At 34.3% G+C, this 27483-nt stretch overlaps 2 protein-coding genes across 2 annotated transcripts in view; both read right to left on the bottom strand.

Moving 5' to 3' along the window:
- Nd-23 (NADH dehydrogenase (ubiquinone) 23 kDa subunit) overlaps positions 1–27483 on the bottom strand; it is a 139693-nt gene that overhangs the window by 11225 nt on the left and 100985 nt on the right. The gene's annotated exons all lie outside the window — the stretch shown is intronic.
- On the bottom strand, positions 138–22382 carry LOC143428334 (trans-1,2-dihydrobenzene-1,2-diol dehydrogenase). Its single transcript, XM_076903121.1, has 5 exons — positions 22234–22382; positions 5470–5671; positions 1975–2266; positions 877–1274; positions 138–346 (listed from the first exon to the last, which is right to left on the bottom strand). Exons 2-5 carry the CDS (start codon positions 5669–5671, stop codon positions 243–245), a joined length of 996 nt encoding a protein of 331 aa, XP_076759236.1. The 5' UTR covers positions 22234–22382; the 3' UTR covers positions 138–242.

Raw genomic sequence — 27483 nt, 5'->3', positions numbered from 1 at the left:
TTTTGTTATTGTCTTTTTATAAACACTGACTCGATCTTTTTCAAGTAATAAAAATAGCCACTTTGTAGAAGAATTCTTGACAAATTCATAACATGAAATAGGTAAATATAAGAATGAACGTTACGAAACTAAAGTACTTCTATGCAGCATAAATTGGTTATTTATTGTTCCATGTTTTTAATATAGACATTCAGTGTCTAACACTGACGTGTTCAAAACAGTTAATTTTTTAATGATACATTTTAATCTTCAGGATATGTAACCCCAACTTGTCTTCGAATCTCATCTTCTAATTGTGCAATCAGTAGGGAAACATTGTGCGGTACTTTAGAACTTTCCAGCGCACCTAAAACAAAACGAATTGAACATTAGTTATAAATATTTTAAACATTTGCTTTTCCTGTAAATTAAACTAAATGAAAAATAAAATAATAAAATTCCAACTAATATTGCGTGTATACATATTTATTTATTTATTTATCAGGTAAACTTTGCTTCTGAATTATAATTTAAACTTATAAAAAATCATTTATTGGAAATTCCAATGTTTTAATATTACATTCCCATAACAATGTTTACTTTGATCTAGTTTTGTAATAAAGTAAAAAAATCATTTTTTATTTTAATTTTTTTAAATTTCTTTCAAACAAAAGTTGTTTAGTATCAAGTAGGCTATACTATATAATAATTAGTTTCTTGATAGTCCGCTTTTTTATCTATAACTTTTTTGACATAACTAATACTTCACGAGTAAATTTAAGTGGCACAGTAAAATGATGCACCCTGTATTGTATACATAAAGTCTAACAAGACATTTTAAAAAAATATTTAATGTTAATATGTTTAATTTAACGTAAGTTAAAAAATATATGATACCTGCTAAGATGCATTTGCGAACTTCAATGGCTTCATATGCCAATCCGGCACTGTTAATAAAATTAAACTTTTGTTCACATTTAGGAAGTGAAATGTTGTTTGTACCACTCGGTAATTCTATAGATGTAGGGCACCAAAATTTCGGCACCTTTATCGTTCCTTTTGTACCAATAACATAGGCTTCATTAGGTAAATCAACACAGGAATGAGTGACAATAGTTGCAGTACGATTTCCTTTATAAACGAGGCTTGCAGATACAGACAGATCAACTCCTTCTTCGTTTAAATAACCAACAGCTTGTACAGTGTGTGGTACTTCATTATTAAATATCAAGCAAGCAAATTGTATTGCATATACACCCAAGTCCAACACAGTACCTCCACCTAAACTCTTAATGCTAAAAAGAAAAATATATTTTTTTCTACAATATTACAAAAACTCGTCTGAATCTTAACCCTATGAAACACATCTGGACTTTACTAGCGAAAATAATTACAGCCTCAATAACACAACCAATAACATTGTATGGGTTCTCTTTGGTGTTAAAGAGGCATAAGAAAACATTTCTTAAGAGAATATTTACAGTCTTCTTTGTCGTTCTATATGCATGTAAAATTTAAATGGGAAAGTAAGTACACAATATTAATCTATGTAGATGCCTATAATAAAACCTATTTACAAATCAATATAATTAGAACTAGAAAAATTAGATTATTATTGCCTGTTTACTCACCTTGCTATTGCTATGATTCTGAAAAACGTTTTCACTTATTTTTGTAACGATATGCGATTATCTAAATTCGCGTGTTAATTTAGACTAGTCACAATAATAACACAAGGTAAGTAAATAAGCAAAACTAATAAAGAAAGGGGATTATATTATGACAATTGAGATATAAGTATTGTGTGTGTAATGAAATATCAAAATTAAACTAACTGCAAACAGTATTGTACATTACATTAGTCATTTCTAATTAAAACAAACGTAAGAAGGATAACAGTAACAATAAACTTAATAATAACTTTTTATGCAAAAGTACAAACGTGGCAGATTTTAATTTTGAACATGTACAAAAAAGTAAGTATTGTTAACATACTTCAGTCGTTGAACATCAGACAATTTAAATCCAAAAGATACAGTGACTTGATGAATTTTTCCAATAGCTCCAGAATCGATTACTTGTTTAAGAATTTCATATACAGGAAAACATCTGCTCCAAATACCTTCCATTAAAAACAATTTCTTTTCCTTTGCTAAATTTATTAATTCTGTTGTTTGCTTTAAATTCATGGTTAAAGGTTTCTCGCATAAAACATGTTTTCCATGATTTAACATTAATTTTGCAATTGCAAAGTGCTGGGGGTGTAATGTTCCAATGTATACAACATCTGAAAAAATAAAATATGAAATAATGTATCACATGGATAAATACTGAATTTAAACAAGTTCTTATATATAAAATATTTATAGACATCATTCACTTTATTTTTATATCAGAATTATGAATTTTAATAGTATATCGACAATTAGTAAAAAAAAATGGTAATAGTAAGCTAATAGTATAGCAAAATAGTAAATAGATATTTTTTGCTACATGATTAAAGATAATAGTAATATTCAAAACTCTTAAAAGTATTAATAGATCTTGAAAGATTTAATACATTGTTTACATGTAAATTATACACACATTTGAATCAATCAAGCAGGCAAAAGTTGAATAAGAATTGAAGAAAAGTTGAATGAGTTCTAAAAGGCAATGCATTCAAAAGAATTCTATACAATAAAGCTTTCAAAATTTTCAACAATTTTAATACCTATTAAAATATTCAAGACATAAAAACACTGAAAAGTTTTAAACGTTCAATCATATTCACATTTTTACTATATATTAATGAAAAGCATTGAAACAAATCGCTTTCAAAGATGACACTTCAAAGTCTGATTCCAAAAGACAAAGAAAATGTCTAGAGCAAGAAAAAGTTATTTTATCAAAAATTGAATCGTTGTTGACATGTTACACATATTTTTACAAAAACCATTCACCATCAATTTAATTAAGCAAAATTGTTTTCCAGACTGATCACAATGATAAAACAAGGCAAGTAAATGGACAAATTAAGGAATAAGTTATGACTTTTTACAATATTGCAAGTTTCATATCTTTATCTTATTATAGGAATGACAAATAGAATTTGATCAATGTGTTAAAATAAAATAAAATTTAATGCAATTTTTTTGCCATGCTAAAATTAAATATGCAGGTAAGTTTATATACATGTGACATGTTTATGCGTACTAAAACCATATGTAATTAAAAGTTCCATGCATCACTGCAACTGGTACCTATTATGGCAAGGTGATGTCACAAGTTAAAGATAGAATATAAGTTCGTTAGACTGCGATCAACTTTTTTGTAATTAATATAAGTAGAAATCTCACAGAGTCCCCCCTCAGCTCCTAGCCCCTGTGTGAATGTGAGAATGGCACGAGAAGACCCCTGAAGAGGCCTGCTATGAAGATCCCACCAATTACCGGGAAGGAACCTTCTGGAAAGGCTATGTGCTGAAGCAGCAGAAGAAGGCTCAATGGTGAACCACAGAGACGCCACTCCAGCCTTGAGGACAGATTATTTTTCTCCTCAGGAAAACCTCCAGGGGATCAGCATCATAACGGCTCTGTTCGATGAAGTAAACCCCTAAAGAAGAGCCATCAGGAACCCGAGAGATCGTCGACCTGTTGAAGACCCTGCGTCGGTCACAAAATCACCCTGTTGAACCAGAGACCAGGTAATAAAGCGCCAGAGGACTCTCAATTCCCTCGTAGCCCATGGAGGAGGCTGATTCGGCGAGACGATATTTGCAGACGGCCTATGAAAACGTTGACGCCAATATCGACGGCCAGATCGACCGGGAAGTCCGTGCACCATCAGTCGCCGTTGAGAGGAACTGGTTAGCGAGATCCACCGATCGATGTTGTCGACTAATGCAGAAGTGAACAGTCCCCTCGCAACCAATCAGAAGCGATTCAAAGACTGCCGATCCCAGAAAAAGAAGACCCAACGACAATCACTGCGAAAGCGAACGTATTAAGTGAACATTATCAAGATAGATAGCAAAAGAGAGCGAGAAAGAGCCAATGAAAGATTGAGAGTTTGAAAGCATGAGAGAGAGTCCTGAGACTATAGCGTGACTTTTTTGCGTATTTATTGTACTGGCAGCTACTTCGCCGACAATTTCAGTCCATTGCGTATTACGGTTAGAATCGCCCTCCCAAGCGTGTGAGTGATAAAATGTGACCGTCTAATTGATCCATGTTCTAAACGAATAATTAACCTAAACCTTGACTCAAAAGTAACGATTTCTTGAATATTATCGTTGCTCTCTGTGAGCATACAGTCACCATGCGCTTAATTAAATGAAAATGAAGACTATACATCGCAAATGATGGAAAGCAATTTGAAAATGTACTTAGTTCAGATAATAAAGGGCTAACAGTAAAAAAGCTAACAAAATTAAATACAATAAATGTGACTATGGAAAAAATGTAGCTAGTAGTTGCTTTACCCACTCCATTTCCTTCCTGCAATTTTCATATTTCATACAAAATTTCTTTGTTTCTGTGCGTCAAAATAAGAAACTGATTATATCATCACAAAGTTTAATGAATAAAGAAGTTTTTGTGAAATTTGCTGCCCTCCAGGTCTAAAAATAATTACCTAAATAGGAGATTAAAGTTTTCATAATTTACAAATTTTGCCTTCTGATATAAGTTTAAACTTTTATTACTTCACCTGTTTTCGAGTTTCAGGATAAAACGGGAACTATTATAATAGAAAATTTATAGCTCTTTTCAGTGATGTTTGTCATTTTCGTGCAGGACTAACGGTTTGGAAAATACAATCAATAATATAAGTGAAACTGCTGTTTCTCTGAAAAAAAAACAAAAATCCCAATTTTCTCTGCCATTTTTGACAACCAAGGTTTATATGAACTTTTTTGTTACTTTTCAAGTGTATTATCAGCTGTAAAAATTTGTCACACGAGTAATGAATCATCCTATATATAGCATAAAGTGATTGTTGAAGAGCCGCAATTTGCTGACTGATCAATTTAGAAGGAACAAAGGTTGTCAGAACATCCGGATGAAATCTTTTCTTAAGTTATTAAGATAGCCATTAAATGTGATGTTTAAATTGTAGGCAATCGAAAGAGTAACTTGCTAAATTGGAAGAAAACTCAAAATACATAGTTCATTCTCTTCAAAGTACCTAAGCTCAAAGCGTCCACTTTTTATTATTTCTCTTGTTGTATGTTTGCTACAATAAAGTAATTAACCTGTTCACTGCCAACTACAAAATATCTCTTAGTTTGCACTACAAGTTTAGATTGATTGCAGTTAGAATAAGTTTATAGCCTATAGTTAGGAATTATTAAAAACGATGGTCTGTAAATGTCTTATGAAGTTCCATGTTCTCTTTAAAATAAAATTTTGGTACCCAGGGCAAGACGCTCTAAATTTGTCTGGCAGTGAATGGGTTAAGAAAAGTTTTGTCAAAATCCATGTGGTTAAGTAAAAGTGACTAACAACGTACCAACATCCCTATCCTCTGCTAGTTTTTCATAACTGTCGAATGCTTTTTGGATGTTATGCAAGCTAGAGAAATTTTTTGCTCTCGCTAGTTCACGTGCCGCCACCGCAAGCACTACATGTTCGGATTCTGGTAGAGTCCGTAAAGCCGACACAAAATCATGTGATATCTTTCCAGCTCCTGCTACACCCCAACGTAGAGTCATCTATAACAATATAAATTAATTAGTTACCACGTGATTCGCTTAATGGACACATATAAAAATGTATAAAATTATAATCTAATTTTAGTATTTCATACATATTCCTTACTTATGTATTGTATTTGTCAACACTGTCGATAATTCTTTAGATAAAATTATGTAATATTTAAATAACGTAACTGTAATTCATAGTATAAATGTAAATCCATAATTATAATTATTCTTGATTTTTAAAGATTATTTAGAAAGTTTTTTCCTGTGTTGAGTAGAATTGAAAGAGGTAAGGAAAATTGAAGACATGAAAAATATTAGAAAGTATATTATAAAATAGAAAAGATAATAGTAGAAATTCTAATGGAATTTGCAAAGAGTATACTGTTTCTTCGATAGATTTCACGCTCGGATAGGTGTATATCCGATCGTCAATGTGCATGCGAAATGATACCGTTTCTCTCGTGTCAATGTTCGCATTTTGTAATGTGCTATGCAACTGATTCCTCGATGAATCTCTAAAAATTCTCAAAATCCCAGGAATCAGCTTCTTCACCTAATTTGTCAATGTACAATCCAATTAGTGGATAGATCCATCAACATCAACCTATTCCGTACGTTTCAAATGTAATCCATGCAGAGTAGGTTGTATGGATGGAGGTGGAAGGTGAAAAGTGGTCATGTGGTGCGACCCTCGCCAGGCATGGGTCCCAAGACCTTGTCAACGGTCACTAGGTTTAACCTTGCCCTTTAGAGATCTATTTTTTTTTTTTGTTCTTACGCATGCAATTCAGCTGTTGAAGACCAAGAAATTCGAAGCTATATCATATAGGATGATAGACAAATAATATCTCAAGACAGATGTCATGGGTTGTGTGGACGTAAATGTCCTGGTAATCAGCACTCGGGATGTTGTCCTTAGTAAAAGTTGTCAGTCACTCGAATACGATTTATGAATTTAACCAAGATAAAGACATGTAAGTGTCCCTAAATGAGAGATAGATGAAAAGAGATAAGGAGATAAGATGTGTTTAATCCTGGGGATACGCCATGGAACAGAAAGTGTGAACGCACAAATGAAAAAATATATGGAATGTATTTTTACTTAGACTGAATGTAGTCCAACAATAGCGTAACATAAACACTTTTTCAAAGATACAAAAGTTATTGATAAAACCAAATGAACTTTCCTAGGGAATACATGAAGTCGTTAGAAATATTGACATCCTATATAAATATCAGTAGATAACGAGAACAAAATAATAACTAAACAAGTTGAATTTCTTTAATTGGTAAGCAATTAATCACAACACTTGCAATTTCTGTAAGTATAATAGCGAATGATTTAAAAGTTGAATTAGTTTTGAATACCAGTAATTGAATACCATATTTTTTATGACATATTATTTTGAAATAATTTGTACATATTATATTCAAGAGAAATACGTTAGAAATTACGGTAACACTTTTCATATTTTTATGTTAAATATCTTAGTTAATTACTAATCTGCAAAGAACAAATATGTAAAATGTAAAACGAATTCAAATACCAGGGATACTTAAAGTCACTCAAGGTCGCGGACGCAATAATGAATGAAAAATTCATTCTAAATTCTTCTAAAAGAAGAGTTCTATTATTTATAAAAATCCTAATAGTACAAAATAGTAGTACAATAGTAAATCAATATTACAATGAATACTCAAAGTGACGTTTAGCCAGGGAAATACAATATCTGAGATGTTGGTCCGCGTGAGGTATTTGTTAAACTGTGTGCGTTATTCAAGTATATTTTACATTATTATAGTACAGTTACAATCTGTACATGTTTTTGCGTTTTCTTTAATCTTGCCTATAAAAAAAAATGTGTGAAGTTTGGCGATCTTGGTGGATCATGTGTTGATTCCACCGTTCGTGATTCTTTAGTGACTGTGATATTTTAATTCGTTCCACGTGAACACGTTCACATTAAACAAATTTTTTTTATTACGTAATTTTAACTTTCGAAATTAAACAGCTTTTGTTTAAAACATTTCTTTGTACTTCAAAAATTAAAGGAGTTATTTAAATGGCTTATTTCTGGTTACTTAACCCATTCGCTACCAACTACGAGATATCTTGTAGTAAGTGTCTATGTACCAAACTGCCTTACCTTGCACTACAAGTTTAGATCGGTTGCGATTCATCACTGGATAAATATAAACTTAATAAATAAAATCTTGGCGCCCAGAGCAAACCGCTCTAATTTGTCTGGCAGCGAATGAGTTAATCTGTATACCAAAATACAATATAAGAGTAAAATGTAACTTTCAGACTTATGTTGCCAAAAAAAGCACAATTGCAAGATAAGAGTATTGTATTAGTAGGTATAAAATTTAGGTATTAGGGTATTTACCCATGACAGAAGTTGATGTTAAAGTTAAAAAGAAGTTCATTCACGAAGATGTCTGATGTGCATATTTAATAATAGCTTTACGTGTGTACTATAATTGATATATGAATTATAGGTTTTCTCATACATATGGATAGAATATTAACTTGGATAGATCAAGTCTCTATATCTTGAAAATCTGTACAAACAAAAGTCATATTATGTTTGTTGTTATGTGTTTTATGTTGGGGATTTTTCAAAATGTTATATCACGGCCACAATAGCGTAATTCTATATTTCTCAACGGTGGAATTTATTAAAAAGACTTGCCGCAAAATTAATCTTGATCATGAACTTGAAAGTCAAATATATTCTTCACTTTGTATTCAACCGCCGTTCTCTTGAAAACCAATGTTAAAGGCCCTATAGCTATATATATTGGGTATGGGAATAATGCTTTATTAGTTATTCATTTTATAACTTCTCGATACATGGATTTGAAAAGTGTGTCTGTAAGCTATCAAACGCAGTGTAAGATTTTTATCTGGAGTGTAAACAGCAAGATTCACCTCAAACAGTCACATACCCTAACTATTACTCATCTTTCTGTCTCTTCTAACTTATGTCTCATCCTTGACCCTTGGCTACCCTCTCTAACCTTTGAAACTATTTTTTCCCAAGTTCCTTACAAATTCCTTAAATACCAAATTCGAAAAACCACAGTCTTTCATACTAATAATTCAGAATTCAGCATTTCACGCTAGACTACAAACCACGTACCTCATGAATAAAATCTTTTTTCCGAATTTAAAACGTTGTATTTGATTCCCTCGACTCTGTTCAACTAGGAATCCAACAGATTTTTATCATTTTTAAATATATTGTCGGGGATACGGTTCTGAACAACTTTTTCCTATACGCTAACTTTTCTTACTTTTCCATTTCCAATTCTAATAATTTCCTTTCAATATCAGAGGCACCCTCGGCGAAGGGGGGGACTGAACGTGTTCGTTGAGTTCTCAGTCCCCTCCCAGCAGCGCCGAGGACGGTCACCGTGGGTACAGTATACAGTAGCGCAACTCTTCTGATTTTGTGTTGCTAAAAATTTAATGCTCATGCACGTCATTATGAGTTCGATCGCAATGACTTTTGCCTCACTCGCTCTTTATTTTTTTTCTCTTTATTTCTTAGCAGTCTTGTGTGTATGATATGTTATGTATTAATGTATGCTGTAACATGGATGCGCTTTGAATGCATGGTTGTGCGTTTATACGAAATATTCAATTTTCTAATAAGTTCAATTGTATTTATTATTTATTTGTCTCCTTTTTCAAGCTTCTAGAGTAACAAACGCGTAAAGGAAGTTGAAATGAAGCTTAATATTGTGTTTCCTTTTTTTCTTACATTTCTTTGTTTTGCAATATTATATAAAAATAACTTTTTGCACTGTTATTGACTTCCTTTTCTTTGATTTGTATCGAGGTGAATCGAGTAGTTGAAATATGAAACAAGAAAGGAGTTGGACGAAATGAAAAATAGGATATCTGTAGTGTAAGAAATATCGGGTAACGGGGTGCACGGGCGGTCAACGAGGGCCGTGTGTATTTCCCTGCGGCATTGCCCCTCCCCGGGGCCTTGCCAAAACATACGAATGGGTCATGACGTTGAGGGTGTCCTCGAGGCTAATACGAATGGCCTAAGAAGGCATTCCTGTACGAACCTTCGGGTGAACCATTAATAAAAACGCCCAATAGACGTTGAACCATCGAGTTATTACTCAATTTTCCTCAACTTCTTACAAATCAGAAGCGGGATAAACCCTGTGACTGTGACGGACATAGTGTAGTGCGTGATAAGACATTGTGAAGTTAAGTGAGTTAAATAGTGTACTAATTATTGCAATGGATCGCGCATCGCTAAGCCGCGAAAGCATGGCTCGAGACGACAGGAGAACCACCTCTGTCGAAGCGCGCCTTGGAAAATTGGAGGCAATGTTGGAGAAGTTTCTCCAACGGTCGCGTTCACCATCTAAATCACGTTCGCAAAGCCCGCGAAGACACGTTTCGCGAATTAGATCGCGCAGCTCACGAAGACGCGATTCGTGCTCGCGCAGCCCGCGAAGACGCGATTCGTGCTCGCGTAGCCGACGGAACGACGAGCATCGCATGGAAAGTGTAAACACGAATATCACCGCCACCCGCGCAAAATCGCCCGGACGAATACGCCACGGCGATGAGAATCTTATTCTCGTGTACGACCCAGCGAAGGAGAACATGGCGATCGAAACCTGGGTTCGCCACGTGGACAAGCTCGCGAAACAATACGGCTGGGATGACTCCAGCATAATGCGTCTAACCGCAACCCGGCTGAAGGGGCATGCTCGTCAATGGTACGACACGAGGATGCGTATCGCGACAGCGTGGGCCGAAACGAAGGTATATTTAGTCGCCCAATTTCGGCAGACGATGCCGTTCTCACGGATGCTGCGAGAAGCGGACCTATACGAAGTGAAGCCGGGGCAATCGCTTGGAAATTATTGTTTCCAGAAATTAAACTTAATTCGGCGATTGGATATTCAACCGAGTGACGAGAAGATCGTTGATATGATTATTTTTGGGATCCCTGACGAGGCACTAGCCCGGACAGTGAGATTCGCGAAATACGCGGATCCCAATGAACTCTATGCGTCTACGTGCTCGATGGGGAAAATGCCCGGAAAAGAAGAGAAGAGGATAAAAATGGACCGATCAACAAAGACTGCCGACAAGGACCAACCGAAGTCAAGCAGATGTTACAACTGTGGCAAACTGGATCACATGGTAAAAGATTGTCCAAGATTTGAAAAACTGCTAGAGACCGCAGATAATCGCCGCGATGGATATTTGTACCGTCGAAGTATCGCCTACTTTAAATTTGGGAAACGTCAGGAACGAAGAGAGAAGATTATGCGTCGAGCTAATCGAAGAGTTTCGAGATCGTATTTCATCGTCGATGCGGGACCTCGAAAAGACGAATACCGTATCGATGGAAATAAGATGCGTCACGGATGAACCGATAGCGTATAATCCCTACCGTCTCGCCAAACCGGAAAAGAAAGTCCTTTGCGAAATTATTGCGGACTTATTACAGAATGGAATTATTAGAGAGTCTGATTCACTATACGCGAGTCCAATTACGCCCGTACGAAAAAAGACAGGAGATATTAGAATGTGTGTTGACTACCGTCGATTAAACGCAGTGACCGTTAAGGATAAATATCCTTTGCCACTCATTGACGACCAGATCGATAGGTTGGGGGGCAATCGATATTACACAGGACTTGATTTAGTGTCGAGCTATTATCAAGTTCCGGTCGCGGAAAATTAAGAATGCCCTTCGGATTGACAAACGCGCCAGCTGTTTTCCAACGGTTGATAAATAGAGTCCTTGGACCTTTGAAAGGGACGATAGCGTTTCCATACTTGGACGACGTAATTATACCGTCGACGACAGTGGAAGAAGGGATCGACCGGCTACGGAAAGTATTGGAGGCTTTTCGGACACATGGTCTGACTCTTCGACTGGAAAAATGTTCCTTTTTCAAGCAAAAGATCGAGTACCTAGGATGGGAAATAAGCGAACAAGGGTTGAGACCAGGTCAACGAAAGATCGATGCCGTTAAGGACATGTCACTATCCGAAAATGTAAAGCAGGTATGCCAATTCTTGGGACTGGTAAGCTATTTTAGGAAATTCATTAAGAATTTCGCCGCACTTGAGCCTTTGACGCGCCTAACCCGCAAAAACGTGCCGTGGCAATGGAGGGAAGAACAAAAGCAAGCCTTCCGTCAAGTAAAGGAAAAATTGACCACGTGACCAGTATTGCGTATTTTCAATCCAGCTCAACCCACCGAGTTGCATACGGATGCCAGTTCGATCGGCGTTGGAGCAATGCTGCTGCAACAACAGGAAGATGGGCAAATGGCAGTGATGGCATATTTCAGCAAACAGACGACAGCTGATCAAAGGTGTTACCACTCCTACGAGCTCGAGACGATGGCTGTTGTTTTCGCGTTGCGACATTTTAGAGTCTATCTGCTAGGGATCGACTTCACCGTAGTAAGCGACTGCAATGCCTTACGGACAACCTTTTCGAAGAAAGATTTATTGCCGCGCGTAGGCCGATGGTGGCTCGAAGTTCAAGAGTATACTTTTAAAATTATGTATCGGTCAGGGACGAAGATGGCACATGTGGATGCTCTTAGCCGAAACTCTCAGCCGATCACCCTCGAAGTTGCCTGCATTGACATCACGGAGGACGAATGGATCGTCGCCGCCCAAATGCAGGACGAGCAATTGTCGTGCATCCAGACAATTCTCGCTAATAACGAGAAATCTCCCGAAGTAAAACACTATTTCAAGGAATATGTATTAAAACGAGGTAAATTGTATAGATGTTTGCCTAATGATAAGTTAGCATGGGTTGTTCCGATGAATGCAAGGTTGCAGATCTGTAGATTATGTCATGACGAGGCTGGACACTTGAGTTCGGAGAAAACGCTGGAAAGGATTCAGCGAAATTATTGGTTTGCCAATATGCGACGCTTCGTGGATAAATATGTGAAAGCATGTTTAAGCTGTGCATACTATAAGCACACCACGGACAAAAAGCAGTGTAAGCTAAATGTAATAGAAAAGATACCGACTCCGTTCCACACCCTACACATCGACCATGCAGGACCCTTCGAAACGAGACGGAAAGGAAACAAATACCTGCTCGTAATAGTAGACGCCTTTACGAAATTTAACATCGTGGAACCGGTAAAGGATCAGAAGACCCGGCATACGGAGAAGGTCCTGATAAACCTTATGCATCTGTTTGGTGTGCCAACGATGATTATAAGTGATCGTGGAACAAGTTTCATATCACGGAGATACGCAACGTTATGCCAAACGTATGGAATCAAACATATATTAAATGCGGTGGCTACATCAAGAGCAAACGGACAGTGCGAGCGCTACAATAAGACCATTGTTGACGCTCTGGCGACAAGTGCCGCAGGTCAAGATTCACGGTACTGTGTGATGCGAAGACAATAGCAGAAGGAACCGTATTGAATGCTGTACGGCAAGAAATGGATCAACTAGATCTGGCTACGTTGAGAGCATAAATCAGTCGACGCATCTCTCATGAGCAGAAGATGCAAAAGGAGCGATATGACCGGACGCGAAGGGAAGCTTGCAGGTACACCGTGGACGAGTTGGTGCTGGTGCAAGTGGCCAGTGAACCCTCGACGGGGAGTAGCCGCAAGTTGCTACCGAAGTATAAAGGACCGTTTCGAATAAGAGTGGTACTGCCCAACGATCGGTACGAGGTGGAAGATCTGAGGGAAGGCTCAAAACAACTGCGAACCGTTGCAGCCGACCGGATCAAGCCATGGATTATGATCCAAGGGGATGACCACGGCGATTAGACCATTATATCCTTTATTTAATGTAGTTTATGGTAGAAAGGTCCACTGATATGCAAATTGAACATTATCTCATGTATTTTCAATTGTGTTTGCAGAAAGAAAAAGAGAAGGCCAAGGCGTAAGGCTTTGGCAAACAAATAGCCGTTTTGCCCGACGTCCAGGCAAGACGTTCCGACGTGCGAAGGCGATGGCTTTTGTGACGGACGGATGAAACAACACCCTTCCACGACGGTTCCGATGGAGATGACCGGCCAGGGAAGGAGGACGCAAAGTGCGTCACGACACAAGGTGTGTCAAGGTGCCCAGCATGGGTACAGGTGTACCCTAGGCAACAATCGTTGGTGGATGCACGGCATACCATCAAGGTTGACACCGAACCAGACGGACACGATGTGTGTCTTAGGCAGGGTGGTGGCCAGTAAGGGATGCAGAGTGCATCTCGTACTGATGAAAGACGTACCCTAGATGGTAACCGTTGATGGGTGCAATGGCATACCATCAAGGTAAACACCGAACCAGACCGATACAAAGAGTATTTCAGGCAGGGTGGTGGCCAGATAGGGGTACGAAGTGCGTCTCGTCCAGATAAGGAATACGATGGTATCCATCATCGGTTACAATGATAAGACGGTATCGTGACACGATGACAGTAGTTTAAGTTTATTTATTATGTCCTTATTAAAGTCTGAAGGCAGACCTGGACGTCAGTATGGTCGAATGTAAGAAATATCGGGTAACGGGGTGCACGGGCGGTCAACGGGCGGTTAACATGACGTTGAGGATGTCCTTGAGGCTAGTACGAATGGCCTAAGAAGGCATTCCTGTACGAACCTTCGGGTGAACCACTAATAAAAACGCCCAGTAGACGTTGAGCCTTCGAGTTATTACTCCATTTTCCTCAACTTCTTGCAGTAGTTTAATAGAAAGTATATTTTCATTAAAGATATATCTTCGTTTTGTTAATTAATGCAGCCTCTACTTTAAGATATTAATATATTTGTATAGGTGCATATAAAATAATTTTTAAATAAATTTAAAAATAAAGTATACAATGTATAATATTATTTATATCACTAAACATTTATATTGTATGTTATACTATAACTTCTATATTTTTCATACCTTTTTGATTTTTGCTTTCTTTCCTTATTTTTCAGTCTATTAGAAATAATATATCTGTTATTTTTATTAATAATTTTGATTAACTTGATGTGAAAATAAGTCGGGCAGACATAGGAGACTACCAAGACTGTAAAAAAATAAAAGAAATGTGAGGCAGAAGTCCAGGTGGCGTTGCGATATAATTTCTTTATTTCACGCATGCGTACTCCATTTTCGGCAACACTGACATCAAAGGTGCCAACAGTAAGTTGTGTTACTGTATACTGTGCCGTGAGGTTTTATCCGGTAAGAGTCCAGCATACCTACGGAGTTTCCTCAGCTGCAAGGGTTTCATGAGGATTTCCCCACGCTAAAGAAAAAAAAGGGAGCACGATTCTAAACAACTCCCTGTATGTACTACCGCTGCCCGATAATTTTAGTTTTTGAAAACAACTGTAATTGACTGCCTTATAGTGACCGAAAATGGAAATGCGGTTCAATTCTAATTAGTTTATTCATACGATCATATTGAATTCTAGTTGGATTATTTCCCAAACAACAATCAACGACAGTCGTCAGTCAGTTATGTTATATTGTTGTAGCATGTTGTGTAAATTTCGACACTCGAGATAGTCTGGAAAGTCGTTCTATCATATACCAAGAATCGGTTTCAGCGGTTGACACCTTGTTGGATTATCTTAACATGTCGACGTGGAAACAAAAATGAATCTTGTGTTAAGAAATAGAATCCTGTGTATAAACTGTGAAAGAAACTTATCGGTTCGAGTAGGGCCTCCAACTGTTTATACCTAAGGGTCTGAAAGAAAAACACGTGTAGACTTTGCATCGTCATTTTTTTTAGTCGGGAGGAGCCCAGATTTTCTGTCGAGTGTTCTCACAATTCGTATAGCTCTCGAAGCGTAAAGACTCTTTTAAACCTAATAATAAAAGTATTTAATTGAATAGAATCATAGACTTTACAATTCCTCACCCATATCCAATAGACCTGGCACCAACATTACGAAACAAGGATTAAGCTGGTCAAAGATCTAGCCAAGCGTACACCTTACTCACGTGTCACATAGCCATCAAATGATCTCAGTGACTTTTTAATCAAATGCTGTTGGATGCATGACACTGAACAATTGTTTTCGCATATAAAATTCGAGAAAAATCACTAGTCTCCAAGATATTTACAAAAAACTGCTGTTACTACTATATTGAATCGATCGCGTGTAATGGCTTATCTAGCTTTCCTATGAATACGTCACGGCGACTTAGGAATATTATTTGTAATGGACGAACTTTCGAAATCTTTTGAACACATAAATCTCATATGCATTGTCGGACGCCGACCACTATTAAACACTACTCTAACCCAAATCTTATACCAAGCAAATGCAAACATTGATTATCCATATTGGGGTCGAATAATTTCGTTCAATTTGGCTGTTGTAGTAGCACTGTTTTGCAAATATCAGAAACTAAAGACTTCTGCACATTCTACGAACAAGAAAACATATTTAAATTTATACTCTCGACAACATATAAAAAAATTATTGTAATCATTTAGTGCGAAACTGTACAAATGAAATTGAAAGTTTGTTTTTTTCTTTTTTTAACAAAGTATAATTGCATTCAGTCTGGTCAATATGGTAATTGATATATTTAGTAAATTATATTAGCTTATATACTAAAGTATTTATCACTATTATGAAAAACATATAATACTTCGATAAAATTATGAAAATGTTTTTAGTCCTTTAGATTAATTTTATCAATTTTTGCTGTAAGAAAAATATTGCGTAATAGCTCACGTAATTTTTCTTTTAATAATTAATTTGTCGTTTATTTCGTTGCCGTTCTTGTTTACAGTATTATATTTGCTAATGTATTGTTGAACTACATAATACCTTGCGGCAAAAAGTCATAAAAAATTAATAATTATAAATAATATAACATAATTAATAAAAGTGAATAATGAAAAATAACAATACTCAAAAAAAGTATTCTCAAATTTTAACTAAACGCTCAGTATAACGAGTTTATTTTATGTTTTTTAAATAGTATAAATCACATCTTGCAGAAATTTTCGTTTCAAAGTTAGAACATGAAATTCATTTTGGTGCGCAACCTCTGGATGCCATTACATCCAGATAGGAAGACCATGCCATGCATTCAAATAGGAAGACGTAGAGAAAAGCCGTAGCGTGTTCAATGTACAAACAAAATAAATGCTTTTCTTAACATATGGCTTAATACTGTTGGATTGGGATTAGAAGCTTATTAATAGCATCAAACTGTAGGTGGTGTTAAAATTATTTATTATATAACTAAGCTGATCTATGTATATTCAAATTCACACTATTTTCTTCAACTTCCACATTCTACGCTACGGCTTTTCTCTACGTCTTCTTATTTGACACTGCTCGTCGGACCATTCCCAATCATCCTTATCCTCATTCTCTCTCTCTCTCCCTCTTTCTCTCTCTCTCTCTCTCTCTCTCTCTCCCATTTATGTCTTAAAAATTGGGGACAAAACTACTTTAGTTTTTTTTTTATAAAAGCAGACAAATAGGCCCGCATCGTGTCATTCGACGAAGCGGCTATAAACCACCTCCTAGTGGCCAAAGACATGGACTTCAAGCCCCACAATACTCAAACATATATCAGTGGAAACTAAGATCGGTGTTGTTAGACTGTTTTAGAGAGTTTTGTTCATCCTTACTGCTCGATTGTTTAATGTTTCTTTCGACATGCGACGCTTATCCAAACCTCTTTACGTTTCCAACTTCTCTAGATCGTTTAACTAATTAACTTAACTACGAAGATTAGGATTTTTTGTTTGTTTTTTAGGGTGCACATTGATCGAAGTTAAAAATAAATTACACTGGATTCATGTAATTGTAATAAGTGTGACATATCTTTCATTAAGATATCAAGAAAAGGAAAAAAATTGTATCTACTAACTTCATCGAAACGATATTTATAAATCTCATCCCAGAAAACACTAATAATGACATGTCAAAAATGAATTATTACAAAATAATATTAAAGTTCTCATTTTCGCCCTACTAAAAAACTAAAAGAAACTAAACGATTACAGCATCCCAAACAAACGAAATCTGTTTGTGCAACAACAAAAAAATGAGTAGTAAAAAGTGTTAATGGTTTACGGAAAAGATTTAAATATTTTGGAACTATTGCAGCTTCAGAATGCATCCCAAAACTGTTTGAAGATACAAAAATTACTAATGCACTTCAGAATCCATATTCCATACGAATATACGTAGTGATAACGATGACCTAGGAGTAGCCACAGCATTATTAAAAAATTTACGCACATCTAACATTATACAGCAGATTGTCGAACGTGAAGTCTCTCACGGGATCTTATTAACAAATTTTTTCCGTTTCTTATACTGAGTACCAGCAAAAATAATGAAATTCTCAAGCTGGTTGCTGCAAACTTGTATCGTTATAGCAAGGATAAAAATTATAAAATATGTTTTGAAATATCAATGTTGCAATTATGTGTTGTTCAAAATAAGAAGAATTATAGGACGTGAATTCACGTTAGCGGTCGCGAATGTGTTAATTAGATCTTATAAAATTTAATATAGCAAATCACCTATTTTTAGGCAAATACGAATTTTTCATCAACAAGGAAACTCATCTTCCAGATTCTTGTAAATATAGTTTGGACATTTAAATATCGTTATTCATGGAAGTGAAATTACAATCACGACATTGTACTCTGGAGCTTTATTTTACATTCATTTTAATTGATATTGCATAACTTATAATTGCATCTGTAAAAGGTTATTACTGCCAGTGCCGAAATGAAGCTGTTATTTGTTGTGCAAGTATTACTATTAGCAATAATATTATAAATGGGATTTGGATGATATAGTGATCGTCCATGGTTATCGTACCGGATAACTTTTTAAAAGCAAATTTTCCTCATTTAAAACTAACATCGAAAACTGAACAGGAAGTATCATAATATATGTGGAAAAAGTGTACCCACTATTCGGGATATACAGAGCATTTAAATGTATTCTTAAAAACAAATTTCGTTTAGTACAATAATGATCCTGTTCTCCAATGATATATGTTTGAGTATTAAGCTACTCTATGTTAAGCAAAGCATTTATTTCGAACATTGGAACATTGACAACCACATGTTGCGCATCAAAATGATTTTAAATTATAACTCTAAAAGCAACAGTTTCTTCGAGATACGACTTATACTGTTTAAAAAGCATAAAATGAGCTTCTTATATTGAGTTCTTTTGTTAAAATTTGAGAACACTTTTTTGGGTATTGTAATTTTTCACTATTCATTTTTACAGACACGAAAACTAGAAGTATGCGTAAAAATTAACTTAAAAAATTTGGGAATACAAGTCTTGTACCATTCGAAAGTTTGAATTTTTTAATAATTTTTTGACGAAAGATTCGAATCGATATATTTTTTCAGTCAAAAGTTATAACCTCTAAAAGTTTTCGCGTAATTTGAACATCTCCTCCTCTACTCTTTGAAGGCCTGCGAAGAAGTTGCGGAATTGATAACTTATATATATGTTTACATATAACATTTGAACGAAATTTATTGGATATAAAAACAGATGGTTTTTAAATAGGGTCCTTTTGTTTAAATCAAATTTAGTTACACAAGATATATAGGGTGTTCGGTAACTGGTGGTACAACCGGAAAGGGGATGATTCTACATGAATAAATAAGTCAAAAATATAGAATAACAATTTTTCATTTGAAGCTTTTTTTCGAGAAAATCGACTTTACATTTTCGCCGGGTACGGGTGCACTTGATCATGTCTCGATATAGCTTGCTTGTTGATAAACACTTGCAATATCACGAAAATATTTTCCTAGCTGTGACAGATTTTTTAAGCCAACATTACCAAGCTTAAATTGGTCGTGCTGGAACAATAGCTTGTTCATCACGCTCTCTTGAGCTTAAGTCTGCTTGACTCTTACTTATGGAGTCATATTAAATTAATTGAGCATTCCGAAGAAATCACAAGTTATTAAGAAGATTATTGTAGCCTTTCATATATTAAAATAACCGAATACCTTATAAAGCGTTCATAGAAATTTAATTAGAAGAGCAGAATTATGTTTTCAGCAAGATGGGCAATATTTTCAGCAATTTCTATAAGAATAATCTTTGTTATAAACTTCAAACTTTGTTTCAAACATTCTATTTCATTGCGTATTCGTAATTCACGTGTCCCATCGAGATAACGATTTACAGTGAGATCCGTTCTAACAAGACGCGATCAAGTGTAACTGTACCCCACGATAGTTCAATGTCAATTTTCTCGGAAACAAAGCCTCAGATAAAAAATTGTTATTCTATATGTTCGACTTACCTTTTCATCCAGAATCATCCACTTTTCGGTTGTACCACCAATTACTGAACATCCTGTGTAATTGGATCAGTCAGCACTTATTTAAATTAAAAATCGATATATAAGGCTAATATTTAATATATTAAATACAATATTAATTTCTGAAGATATACATAGTTTCCATACTTTCAGAGACATGTCAGCTGCAAAATTGCACAATAAACATATATTAGATAATTTTAATGTTTAGGATGATAATTTAGAATGGCAGGAAAGATCAAACTTTTCTCAATTAAGATGAAGAAACAATCATATTCATTTAAACAATCATATTGCTTCATATTTTCTGTTTTATACATATTGTATATGTATATGTTGTAATAAATGATTAAAACATAGGAAATGTATATGTTGACTAGTCAGTGTATATACATTTACTTCAAATTTCAATAAAATAATTAAATCAACATAAAGTATTTACTATATATATACATACACACATACACCTACTTACTAGACAAAAATATATGCATTTCTTAATAAAAGTTTATACTTCATTAATTATGTGTGAATACATTTACTTTACAAATTAGTATATATGTACACGCTGCTAACTAGTAACCGCAGTTGCTGCATGTACACAGTTATTAACTTAATGCTTTTATTACAACATGCTATTACAATATGATATAAAATATGTTGTGCTTTTATTACAATATGATAAATTTCCTTTATCTGATAGAACCACATCTAAAATAAAAAATATGAAACATTTCATTACACAACAACTGGTAAAATTTCATGATCTTTGTAATATAATATTAAGATAAAATTAATGTAATATATTATTGGACAAAAAGATTCTTTGATGTATAAACAAATAAATAAGATAAAAATTTATTAAATTACCAAGACATTAATTCCAAGAATATGTATATAGCAGATGTTTACATTTCATATCAACGTAATTCATATGGTATGAAATATTTTGCATGCGCACAAAAATCAAAATTGCAATTTTAAAAAAAATACACTTCTAAATATACTGATTTATATTTATATATATTATTATAGGATCGACAGTACTATTAAATGTGAAAAAAAATCAATATTTACATAAAATATGTGTATACAAAGTATAAAATTTAATGTGTAATTCTAAATAATTAGGAAATATATGTGATGTAATTAAACATCATACACAATATGGGCATTAAAATTCAGAAAAATCATGGTACGCTACTGTGGAATAACATAAAAATATATTTAGACTATTGAAAATAAAACTCAATATTATTAAGTATCTATACTTACTAACTGCTTCTTCATTTATTAGATGATTAAATTAACTTATCCATATATATATTCGAGTTGCATATGAACTCAAGGAAAACAAATATGAATTATTGTTTGTAAGCAACTAAATAAAAAAATATAATATATTTTATAGTATATTCTTTATCTCTTTCAATTATCATTTTTAAGTTTTAAAGGCGTATATCGTTAATGAATATATTGAACATCATTTAACAGTGATATCCAAATAAGTTACTTTAATATGTGATTTCTGATTAAAAGTTTTCAAATTCCTTAGTCCTTCTCTTATGAAAAGTTTAAATAAACTTTTATAAGATATAGGATATTATATATATTATTATATAGGATATTATTCTTTGTATTTCAATGAGTTGAAAGATAATACACATACAATAAATAACTCTTACATTACTAGACATATGTGGAATTTGTTTGTCCAATATAAACTTACTCATAATTATCATCAAAAACTATTATTCTTTTATAACTGTTTTATTTGATATATAATATATCAAATAAAATGTATTTAACTTATATCAAAGATTTACATTTTATATAATTGTAAATTTCTAGATACTGTAAAACTTTTCAGTCTAATTTAATATCTGTTCTAATATAAAATTCAGTTATAAGTTCAATATAATCTTTCCCAAAATTTGAAAAAATAATTTCCATACATTGGTAACATACAAAAATTGTAAAATAATTTTTTTCTTTTTTAACAATATATGACTTTTATACACAAGTTTATATCCATATAAATGCATAATAAAAAAAATTACTTTAAAGATATAAAAAGTATTTCATATAAAAACAATATAAAAAATACAATCACGTACATATCCAGAAACATAAAGTAAATCTATATACATAAAATAAATAATTGTAAATATTTAACTATTTTAATATACAAAACCTATAATTCCCTTATTGTAGAAAAATAAATTATAACAGCTTACAATGTTTTTATATAAAATGTGATTTTTGTAATAATTTTTAAATTACGTTGTACTATATTACTTTGCACACTACTTAAAAACTACTTGATATACTTGACTTTCAAGTAACCTTCTTATGGAATATTCATATCTATATAGATAAGAGATAAAACATGACTTTGATGAATAGCAATGTGGTGTCAGTGTCGTAAGCGCCATCTATACAGAACTAGACTAAATAAAATGAAGATAAGATAATTTTAAGGTTACCAAAAGAAACTGTTCTAGTATTTATCTAGCAATATTTGTGTTAAAAGTATCTTAAGATGTGTTAACAGATCTTTATTGTTTGTAATAAAGGAGATATTCCAGTTAACAAATTCCCCTTGGGCCATTTAGGGAAAACTATTGTGAAATCCATGAGAAGTCCTCGAATGGGGTTTTTACCCGCCGTCATTGTATTCCAACACCCTTTCTCGATGATGGTCACTGGATTAATTGATCTTTGAATTTATGTCTAAAAATTGACCATATAAATTAATTAATCCACATTTTTCAGCTATACTCTTTAATCTTACTTTTCCTAATGGTTTCGTCATCTGCAATTATTTGTTCTGTGAGAGAATATCTAAAATCCATAATGCTGTGATCCTTCAAATTCTTTATGTAATGAAATCTTGTGTCAATATACTTTGTCCTATTGCTAAATTTCTTGTTGTGCGAGGTTTAGACAACTTTGATTATCTTCATAGATGGCCGTCTTTTGATTTTCTTCTCCAAAATTTTCGAGTAGATGTTGTAGCCATATTTCCTCTTACGTGCTTCAGAAACTGCAATATATTCAGCTTTTCTCCAAAATATTGAAATAGGTAGCTGTTATTTGACTCCCTGTCCATTTTATCCTCAGTCCAATCAGCATCTGCAAAACCTATTAGCTTATTTTGTCCTCTTCGTTGTCCAAGACTTAATTCATAATTCTTCGTTCTCTTTAAATAGCGAGCTACTCTTTTTAACTCGTTCCAATCAGCTCCTGTAAATCGTTCATTATTTTGGCTACAAATTGTAATACTTGCAAATATATCCGTTCTTGTATTCACTGCCGGGTATAATAACACTTCAATTAACTATTGGTACTTCTCGCTCTCTGCGCTTGATGTAATTCGAACGTATGTAGAATTTTTCTACATACTTGGTTTGTTTTACACAGTAAAAGCCGTCTGTTCTTTGCAGCAATTAAAATATGCTCGGTCATGTAATCCTTTGATAAATTATTTAGCTGGTCGTTCTATACTATTGCCGTCTGTTTTAGTCCGTAAATGTCCTTCCTTAATCTGCAAATGTAGTTTTCTTTACCTGTAACTTCATAACTTTCGAGCTGCTTTATATAAATTGTTTCTGTTAAATTTCCATTGAGAAATGCTGTTTTTGTATCGAAATGTTTCACAGTCATTTCATCTTGATCTGTGAATTAAGAATATTATACACGTAGCTTGTACAGGTGCAAAAACCTCGTCGTAATCGATTCTATATTTCTGTGAAAATTCTAGCCTTGTACCTGTTTATTTGCGCTTCGGCATCTCGTTTTACTTCAGATACTCATTTGCAGATCACGATATTCTTGTGACCTGGTTTCGGCACTAGTAGCTTCCATGTAACGTGTTTTTTCAACAATTCTATTTCTTTATTCATAGCCTTTTTCCACTGGCAGCTGCTTGGCCTTTTTAACACACGACTTACGTTCCTTGGTTCATTATGGCTAGATTCTACCGTAGCTGGATTTAAAGAAGCTGCATACCTGCATACCTGTCTGGAGGTACTTCTTTGTTTGCCCTTCCAGAGCGTCAACACAGAGCATATTGTATATGCTGACCTTCATTTTCCCGGTTCGTATTTAAATCACCTCCTTCGTTTAATTCTGGCTCTGCTGATGATTGTCTTCTTTCTTTAGGTTCCCTGTCTTTATTTCTGGATAATATGACTTTGTCGTATGCTGAATGAGGGATTTCCTGATTCTTTGATTTTTATCCAGAAAAATGATATCACGGCTAATTTTTACACAATTAGTCTTAATTTTATAATCTAAATGCCTTTGATTCTTTAGAATAACCGATGAAAATAAATTTTTCGGTCTTATTATCTAGTTTCTTTCCCTGTTCCTTGTCAATGTGCATGTAAGCCTTACATCCAAAAATACGCAAACTTTTTACATCTGATTTTTTCGAGTACCACAACTCTATAACTGAGAGTGGTAGGGTTTCTTAATAATTACGTAAAATTGCGCTACTGGCAGGAACCGACCTTTATTGGTTTTCTTAACAGAGGCTTATGGGATTGGGCCACAGTATACAGTAGCGCCACAGTATACAGTCACAGTATACAGTAGCGCAACTGGCCCGATTTTATGTGTTACAAAATTTTATGCGCATGCGCGAAACAGGGCACCGAATCGCAGTGCCATCTGAACTTCTGCCTCACTTGCTCTTTAGTTTTTCTTCCTATCTCTTTCTTAGCAAACAAAAAGACGATTGAATATCTAACCAAACCTGAAGCTGAATTTGGAGGGAATTCAATATCTGTTGAAAGCTGCTTGAAAGCGTTGAAGCACGTTCAAGCTATTTCGAAGATTTTAGGAGAAAAAGCAATTCTATTTTTTGTTTTTTGTCTCCTTTTTTGGTTTGTATTGAGGTGGATCGAGTAGCTGAAATATGAAACAAGAAAGGAGTTGGAAGAAATAAAAAATAGGTTGCAATATATATATTGCAACCTATTTTTCATATATATATGTAATTGTATATATATATCCCTACTTTAATAAAAAGTATATTTTTATTAAAAATATGATATCTTCGTCTTTTTCATTAATGAAACCTTTACTTTTAAGATATTATATGTTTTTTACCGATATATTTGTATACATAGGTACCCAGACAACACAAGATAAGATGGTAGCGACACCATACCGGCACTGTAGCGACACTTCCGAGGAGTGTCAGCAGATCCGTAGTCATCTACGTCCGCACTTGTTAGCTAAAATGCCGGCACGCAGTGACAGCACGTTCTAGTCACCAGCGTAGCACGCGTGCGAATGACACTGCGCCACCACCAGCGTGACACGCGTGTCATCGTTCCATTCAAAAATTTTTTCTGCATTGGCGTAGGCGTCACATTTGTTAATGGGGAACCACCTGTTATTCCGTACAAATTAAATACGTCAGAGTTTAGATATCCGCATACGAGTACTGACAGACGTTTTGGTAGTTGTTTGCCAACATTTATAGTTACTGAGAGAGCCATATATATTTTTTCAATTCGTCAGGAAAATTCATGCCAATAGAGAGTATTAACCCAGACAACCAGCGATTGTAGCGCCAATGGCACCGGGTGGAACTCTAAGCACTGTGCTAGCACGGTGCTGCCTCTCAGTTCTCGTAACAGCACAGGGCTAGCACTGGAGCGACACTGCGTGTCATGGCACTATCAAGGCACGGCGATATAGCACAGGGGCGACACAGCGTGCCAATGACACTATCAGCTCACCATAGTGACACGCGTGCCAGTGGCGTATATATACCAATGAAGAAGCTGTTTGCATAAAAATTATAAACGAATATTAAAAATGACTAAACTAAGCAATTTATTTATTTCTATTCGAAAATAGATACACTGACACGAAAGAAAGATAGAAAAACTTCTTTGTATTATTTTCTATAAACTATAACTTAATACAGCGATTTTTTCAGAAAACTCGTTAATTACTTTATCGTAAAAATACATACACTTATTTTATAAATATTTTTTTCAACTCATCGTTAAAAATTCATCTAACAAAGGTATATTTTATATTTAATAATCCTTACAAACGATAAAACCATTTACCACAAGAATATATGTACCAAAGGAAAACAAATAATTACGTTCAATATTTTCACCTGAAAATTGTGATACGCTAGTAAAGTAAACGTAACTTAATTAGTTCAACATTTTATAAGTAAATGTATCATTTATTACATTGCCTTAAACAATATGCTGCCATCGTATTTAATACTCTCTATTGGCATGAATTTTCCTGACGAATTGAAAAAATATATATGGCTCTCTCAGTAACTATAAATGTTGGCAAAGAACTACCAAAACGTCTGTCAGTACTCGTATGCGGATATCTAAACTCTGACGTATTTAATTTGTACGGAATAACAGGTGGTTCCCCATTAACAAATGTGACGCCTACGCCAATGCAGAAAAAATTTTTGAATGCAACGATGACACGCGTGTCACGCTGGTGCTGGCGCAGTGTCATTCGCACGCGTGCTACGCTGACTAGAACGTGCTGCCACTGCGTGCCGGCATTTTAGCTAACGAATGCGGACGTAGATGACTACGGATCTGCTGACACTCCTCGGAAGTGTCGCTACAGTGCCGGTATGGTGTCGCCACCATCTTATCTTGTGTTGTCTGGGCACCTTTGCTATTTCCACACATTTAAAATGTATTCCATGAACTTGAGAACTATTTTTTACAATATCTGCAATAACATTACCTTTCTCCAATTCACAAAGCAGTTTTTATAAGCGAATCTCATTAATACCAATTGGTATACATTTTAAAATGTTTTCACACATTAAGAGAAGTTAATTGAATAATTCTAACATTGACTTGAATTAAAAGACTACGTTCCCAACTAGGAACCAAGACTAAGATTGGCGATTGTGTAATGTTAATCTTGGAAATTATATAAATTATATAAATATTGTCCAATTAAAAATTTTTTATTTAGGATCCACTCCCTTATCTCATATTCCTTTTCAAATTTTATATCGATCGATTATAATCGATCTTTCTCAAGACACGTATTACTGCAGTTAAGTCATTTATTCAATATCAATTTATAGCAAATGACAAATAAATAAAGAAATTATATAAAAAATGAATTACTGTCACAACAGTATTGCACCTCGACTCATAATTTAAATAGAAATTATGTATGTATACATATATTTGTGCATGGTAACGTAACCTAACACCTATTGTTTTATTATAATATATAGTTTTCGTAAGAAATACAAGAAATTATGTATTATTTGTAACTAATTCTTAGATGTAAGCGCAAATACTTATATATACGCGTCTATTGTTTAATTATGATTTAAATAAATATAGAATTTTATTTGCACAAACGCTGATTGGTTATTACCTCTACGATTGACAAATAGCAATTCAGATTGATATGTAAAATATTTAATGTGATAAATTAATAGTCTTATAGGGAATTTA

Source organism: Xylocopa sonorina, chromosome 10 (assembly GCF_050948175.1).
Source record: "Xylocopa sonorina isolate GNS202 chromosome 10, iyXylSono1_principal, whole genome shotgun sequence".
Taxonomy (NCBI): domain Eukaryota; kingdom Metazoa; phylum Arthropoda; class Insecta; order Hymenoptera; family Apidae; genus Xylocopa; species Xylocopa sonorina.
This window is presented reverse-complemented; position numbering and strand designations above follow the sequence as displayed.